The sequence below is a fragment of the Trichechus manatus genome, unplaced genomic scaffold, assembly GCF_000243295.1.
Source record: "Trichechus manatus latirostris isolate Lorelei unplaced genomic scaffold, TriManLat1.0 scaffold00035, whole genome shotgun sequence".
In the NCBI taxonomy this organism is placed as follows: Eukaryota; Metazoa; Chordata; class Mammalia; order Sirenia; family Trichechidae; genus Trichechus; species Trichechus manatus.
This window is the reverse complement of record NW_004443971.1, coordinates 15,417,677-15,424,423: the sequence shown is the minus strand read 5'-3', so window position 1 is coordinate 15,424,423 and position 6,747 is coordinate 15,417,677. Positions and strand designations below refer to the sequence as shown.

At 58.3% G+C, this 6,747-nt stretch overlaps 1 protein-coding gene across 1 annotated transcript in view; it reads right to left on the bottom strand.

Moving 5' to 3' along the window:
* Window positions 1-4,792: 4,792 nt before the first annotated feature.
* The window catches only part of KIF21B (kinesin family member 21B), a 50,409-nt gene continuing 48,454 nt past the window's right edge, over window positions 4,793-6,747 (bottom strand). The window contains exons 32-33 of the mRNA XM_023730347.1: window positions 6,024-6,223; window positions 4,793-4,921 (exon numbers count right to left, since the gene is read on the bottom strand). Coding sequence (XP_023586115.1) covers window positions 4,867-4,921; window positions 6,024-6,223 — 255 coding nt within the window. The 3' untranslated portion in view covers window positions 4,793-4,866. The remainder of the gene's footprint in view (window positions 4,922-6,023; window positions 6,224-6,747) is intronic.

Genomic DNA, 6,747 nt, shown 5'->3' with positions numbered 1-6,747 from the left:
GATGGGCCAGAATCTCCAGGAGTTTGTGGCGTGTGATTTATGGTTATCAACAGGAATATGGCTTTTTAAGGACAGAAAAGCACCGATCTAGAAAAAAGTTAAGACCACTGTATGGCTGTTTTCTTATATTAACTTTTTATATTTGTCTTCTCTTCATAAGTGCTGAGGGAAGGAAACTTGTCTGGTGCACACCCAGCACAGCATATGCCAGGCCCTAGAGAAGTTGCACAATATGTTAATGAGAGGAAATGCGCTCCGTGGTCAGGCAGGTCTGAGTAAATTTTGGCTCTGTTCTTACTGGCTGTTTCTGGACAAGTTCCTTCCTCTCTGAGACCCTTGTCATTCCATAAAGTGAGAATACCACCACCTGCCACAACGGGTAGTGGAAATCTAGTGAAAAATGTCAGAAACAGGGCCTGGAACATAGTAGATGCTCAATAAATGCTAGTGAGTCTGGCGAGGAAATCAACACTCAGAGCCCTGCTTATTAACTGGGTAAGGCCCAAACTCACAGCCCAGGAAGTTCTCATCAGGCTGCGTCCAGCCCGAGGGCTGCCCTACCCACCCACCTCCAGCCTCCTACCCCAGGGAAAGGCCACCAGCCAAAGGTCAGCAGCCATCAGGTGCCACACCTCCACAGACAATGGTCATTCAAATTTTATTTATGACAACTTCTTAGGACACACACATCCAATCTAGGAACAGAAATGTACAGCAAGAGGCTTAAATAACTTTCATACACTATGTACAGTCATTGACAGAGGTACAAAACATATATACACCTTGTGCTAACCACATCACCGAGGAGCACATGAGCCAAATAAAACCCTGCAGCCTGGGCAGGGGGTGATAGCTAGAAAAGAGCTGGTGGGCAGGGCAGTGCCTGATTCACTTCAGGGGTCTTCTCTGACCCTCAGATCTTCATGGAGCAATCCCCACCTCTTTACTCCTGCAAGGCCCTCGGGAAATGGGTACAAAGGACTGATTGGGGTGTGGTAGGGGTTGGGGGCTTATCTGAGTGTCGGGGATGGGGGAGTACAGAATAAAGATGTCATAGAAAAAACAGAACTTTCCCTGCAGATTCTGTCCTTGCACAAAAGAGGGCAGTGAGGATCTGGGAGCCAGGGAAGAAGGGCCAGGCCCGGGAAGGCCTGTGGAGGGCATTGGCCAAGCCCTAGCTCTGGAGCCTGAACCAGGAGGCTATACAAAGTGAAAAGAGCAGCAAGCAGTTTCCTGTTTGGGATGGCGAAGGGACGGCCACCACAGGTTTGGGCCACGCAGTGGGGAGGAGCTCACCCCTCCTGCCAGGCAGGCCAAGCCCACACACTCGATGGTAAACACACCGGGCCCAGGCTGGTTGGAACAACCAAGGAGACTGTGCCTGCTCCCAGCTCAGACTTCATCCGGGGATGCCCCAGAGTTGGGCAGTCCCTGCGGATGGAAGAGAGCAAGGCCAAGGGACATTACGTCCCCTGACTTCACAGCAGCCGCTTGCCAGTGGCGCCACCGCACCAGGCGGTGTGAGAAAGTCCTAGCTACTCCATATCGTCCCCAAGGTGGCTGTGCATAAACTGCCCTCTGCCGAAGCCACACGGCCCCAGACCAGCAGCAGGGCTGGACAACTTGGGGTGGAGGGTTTCCTAGGCTGAAGCTGGGGCGAGGCTGGGTAGACAGGAGGCCGCTTCCAGTCCACAGCTGTTCCTTCCCAAGAGCAGAAGGTGGCACCCTGACCACCTCAAAGGCTTGGGTGTGCCAGCCCCAGCCACTTAGCCTTTCCTTCTTCCTTGACAATCTCTAGAAGCAACTCCAGGTGTGACTGCGGAGAATTCACACTGCCATGGAGAAGTCAGTCACTTAAAGAAAAGCTGACACTGACCTAGTTAACACTGAGAATGGGATTCTGGTATAGGACTGTGCTAGGAAGGGCAGGGGATGAGGACGCCTTCTATCCAGGGGGCTTGCCAATCAGCTTACAGAGTATTCAGAGGGCTCAGCCTGGGAGACAGGAACCCTGGCCAAGCTCTTTAGGCTCAATAAGGAAACTGTTCTGAGGGCTGGGGTCCAGCCTGGGCTCCAGGTTTTTAAAGATCTGGGGTGTGAGATCTAGAGAGGACTTGATTCCTGGGCCCATAGTGTATAGATGTGACTCGGCCAGCAGTGATCCAGCCTCGAGTCTTAGCATAAGAAGCAATATGACAAGTCCCAGAATTAGGGCAAGCCACGGGCCAAGCCCTCCAGCAGGCCCTCCCAGACACCTTGTCTAACTGGACAGAACCTGCCCAGGCTGCCTGCTGTGAGCCCTGCCATTGTGCTCAAATCACAACCATTTTGTGCTTCCAACACTTAGGATGTTTGTGCAATGAGTGGAGTGGGGGCCTGCCCCCTAGCTATGTACCTTGGACATCCCTGAAAGAAAGGGCAGAGACGCCAGTGCTCCTGGAGCACAGCTCGGAGTGTGCAGGGATGGCGGGCTCAGGGCTGCCGAGGACTTCAAGTTACCCAGTCAGTGATGCTCGCTGAACAGCAGAGCCGGTCCCACCATGAGGTAGCTGACCTGTCAGAACAGCTGAGAGCGGGCAATGGCGGTGAGCATCTCCCGTGGGGCCACAGGTCACACCTGGTGCAAGAACAGGCCTTGCGGCTACAGTGTGTCACCCCAGCTGGGTGCCCCCGGCCTGTGGGGGGAGCACAAAGTCTGACGTGTTTCTACAGTTTGTAAACAGTCATGCTGACGGATTCCTTCCTACAGGTTGCAAGGTCAAAGCCTCCTGTTTGGGTGGGGAGGGACGACGATGGGGAAGAGACCAGCATTCCAGGAGATGTCCCTCCTGCAAACCAACTCCTTCAACACCACGTCCAGCAGGGCCACCCACAGCAGGACAGCCTTTGTGGCCTCAGGGGTGGCTTCAGGAGGGTATAGAAGGGCCAGGCCCGGGAAGGCCTGTGGAGGGCATTGGCCAAGCCCTAGCTCTGGAGCCTGAACCAGGAGGCTATACAAAGTGAAAAGAGCAGCAAGCAGTTTCCTGTTTGGGATGGCGAAGGGACGGCCACCACAGGTTTGGGCCACGCAGTGGGGAGGAGCTCACCCCTCCTGCCAGGCAGGCCAAGCCCACACACTCGATGGTAAACACACCGGGCCTGTGCCATGGGGCCTGACCCCTCCATGCTGGGGCCACACGGAGCCGACCCAACCTGCCCTGGCCCAAGAGGGAGAGGAGCCGAGGACAGAAATCCAGATCCACTTCCAGAAGGTCCAAAGGTCACCGTGTCCTCTGAATGGAGTTGGGGTTCCTGGCTCACAGGCTGAGGCCAGGAAGCACAAGACCAGTTAAGCAACGGAAAAGCCAAGTGTGGACAGGCTGCGGGGGGCCCAGTCCTGCAAATTCACAATTTCCCCAACAGGGGGCGCACGAACACTGATTTAACAACAACTCTTGGCCTGTGAGTCCACAGCCCCAGGGGAAAGAGAAAATTAATCCCCTCTTCTCCTCTAATCTAACAGGGACGGCCCCTTGCCCCATGCCACTTTTAAGGCTTGAACATGTGTCTCCTGAATAACTAGAGAGAAAGAAGCTGGTGGGACGACTGTGCTACATCGGGTTAAAAACTCTGTCTCAGTCGGGGGTGGGCTGGGAAGAGGGGCGGGGGAGGCAGGGTGCCAGGGTGCCCTTCCCACCCCAAGCCTCTTCCTATAGAAACAGTACGACAAGCTGCTTCTACATGACGCTGGTGAGGGCTCTGGGCTGAGGGGTGGAGCCCTCGCCTTCCCGGGAGGTGGCAGGCACGAGCCAGAGAGTGAGCAGACGCGGGTGGCGCCATGGGCATGGCTGGTGTAAGGCTGCCCAGCATGGGTGCCAGGCCATGGAGGAAGCATGGGTGCCAGGGAGGGAGGAAGGCACTGAAGCTTCAGGCGGCCTGGCGGCCAGGGGTGCACTAGAGGCGCCTGGGGGCAATGTGGAGAATAGGCCAGAGCTGCAAAAAGTCACAGGGGGCGCTTCCTTCCTCTGCAGAGCAGAAGGAGGCAGCACGGGAGGGTCTTGGGGGCCTGGCCCCCAACAGCTGAGGGAAAACAACATGTGGGAAGACACTTCAAGTCAGTTTCCAGGAGGCAACAGCAAAAAATAAAAAATAAAAATAATAAATAACTGACGCGCTCCTGACTGTCTCCTCCACAGAAATCTTCCTAGCAGCTCCACCTTCGCCCCATCAGAACACCAAGCATGGGACCCCAAGGAATGGCTGGGGCCAACTGGGACTGGCTGTTGGAGGCTTAGGGGTGGGAGTCAGCTGCAGGGCCCAGCGCTTGCACCTGGTTTCTATGGTTACCTGAGGGCTGTCTGTGGGCTCAGAGGCAGGTGCAGTGGCTCTAAAGGCTGGGGGTGGGGTGGGGTGCGGAGGCCAGCTCACCGGAGTGTACGATGGGGGCTGGGGCTGCTCCTCCTCCCCTCAGTGCCAGCCCCAACTGTCCCCTCAGAGCCAGCCCCAACTGTCCCCTCAGAGCCAGGCCAAAGTCCTCGAGGACGGGGCAGGGCCCGCTCAAAAGGAGAAAATTGGGGCCAGTCAGTGAGGGAGGCTGAGGGCCTGCTGGGAGAGAAAGGAGAGGGGAAAAATGCCCTTTGGCTTCACAGCTTAATTTCCTTTCCAACCTCTCTCCCCAAGAGGCTCCCCACAGGCAGGGGAGGGTTTGAGGGAGCAGCATCCTGTGGGAAGGTCAAGGGAGGAGGTGGAGGGAGAGAAGGAAGAGAAGGGGGCCACACCCTCTGTCCCCAGGGCAGCTGGCCCTGTCCGGCCCAGGCCACAGCTTCCCTTCTGTGCTGTCCATGCTGTCCAGGGTCGAGGGTCGGGGGCATCCCTCGGACCTCACTCCTAGGGTGGGCCACTGGGTAAGCGCCGTACACTCCAGAACTTCACCGTCAGGTCACTGGGGTGGAGGACAGAGAGGGGGCCGGTCAGCTCTGGAGGGAGGCCCGGCTGGCTGCCCCCAAGGTATAGGATGGGCCAGAGTCCCAAACTCGCCACAGGTGGCCAGGGCGGGAGGCAAGCACTGCTGGGGGAGGGCAGCCGTGGGGTGGAGGGGCCTGGGCAGAGGGCGAGGGGCCTCAAAGGCCTGAGAGGATCGTGATCACGGGCTTTCTTTTTGCTGTTGCTTTGATTTGTGCAGGCTTGAAAGCTCTGCCTCTGCTTTCTACTCCCTGGCTGCCCTCTCCCAGGGGTCTGCCCCACCAGGACAGGGGGTATGCCAGGCGGGGAGGAGCAGTCTCTTGGGGCCAGGCAGGCTGTGAAGGGAGAGTGGGGAGAAGGAGTAAAATAATCTCATACCGTTAAGAAGCAGCTCAGACCGAAGTGGAGAGAGAGAGGGAAAAGGAAAGAGGGGAAGAGCGAGAGAGGAGACAGGTTGGGGGTGGGTCAGGGCAGGGTAGTGGCGCGGCCCTTTATGGCCAGGACGCGGCGTGGAAGGCAGGGGGTGAGTCCAGGGACGTAATTCCACAACTTGACCCGGCAGTCACTATGGTGGGAGAGAGGGGGAGAGACAGAGAGGAGAGGCAGGAGGAGGTGGGAGGGGTGGAGAGGGAGAGAAGGGACATAGTCGGAACAAGAAGGAATAAGAAGAGACCCGTCTGAGGAGCACCCCTGGGACAGAGGGCCTGGAGTCTCCTGCATGGGACTAGAGCTGGGGGGCTGGCAGGGCTGCCCTGGGCCTGAGAGGCACCTAGATGGGGTCAAGACAGCAAGGTGGAGTGGGGGAGGGACTGCTGTGTGAGGGGGGAAGGTGTGGAGGGTGGACACGTCCTGGCCTGGGGCCCAGCACTTCCCTGCTCCCCTGCCTAGCACAGTGCCTGGCACAGGTGGGCACTCAGGAAGGCTGGCCATGGGCTGGGGATAGAAAGAGGGCACTGTGGGGTCTGCTTTGTGAACCCAGGGCCTGCAGGGATAGCTGAAGGGCCCCTGAGCCTCCCAGCCTCCTCTGCCCACCCCAGGGAGAGGCGTGGGGAGCAAGGGTGGGCCTCTTGCCCAGCACCCACCTGGAGGCTGTGAAGATATGCTTGGTGTTGGTGCAGATGGCATTGATGGGGCTGTCATGGCCCTTGATCTCACCGATGGGTGTGAAGTTCTCCACGTTCCAGACCTTGATGACGCCCGCGCGGCAGGCGCTCAGGAGCATGGGACGGCCCGGGACGAAGGCCAGGGCGCACACCCAGTCCTTGTGTGCGTTTGGGATTTGCTGCGGGAGGATCAGGGCCGGTGTTGAGGTGGGAGGATTGGGGAGAGGAGCCGGCAGAAGGAGCCTAGGCCCCGGGAGCACACAGCCTCTCTTGCCGATGGCAGAGGTCTGCTACAAGCCTCTGCTGCCTTAGAGCGACCATGCAGGCAGTACCACGGTCCTTGGGGCAGGGCAGCACAGGTGGCACAACTCCCTGTGTGCTGGGGATTCCAGGGCCTCAGAGGTGGGGCCTTCTGCTCTGCCTCCTGGGCTCAGGCCTAAGGCCCTGCAGCCCTGAGGGCCAGACTGAAATGCAAATGCCCCCTAGAAAGGGGACACGGTCACTTAGCTCCACATTCAAACCCAGGGTGGAGAACAGAAGCTGGGCTGAGAGCAGGCTGCATGGGCGGTGAGAGTGGAGTCAGGCTGCAGGAGAGGCAGGGGGAGGAGGGGAGACAACAGACAGGGGCAGGCGGGAGAGAACAGGCAGGGGAGGTGGGAGAGAACAGGCAGGGGGAGGAGAGGAGAGAACAGACAGGGGGAGG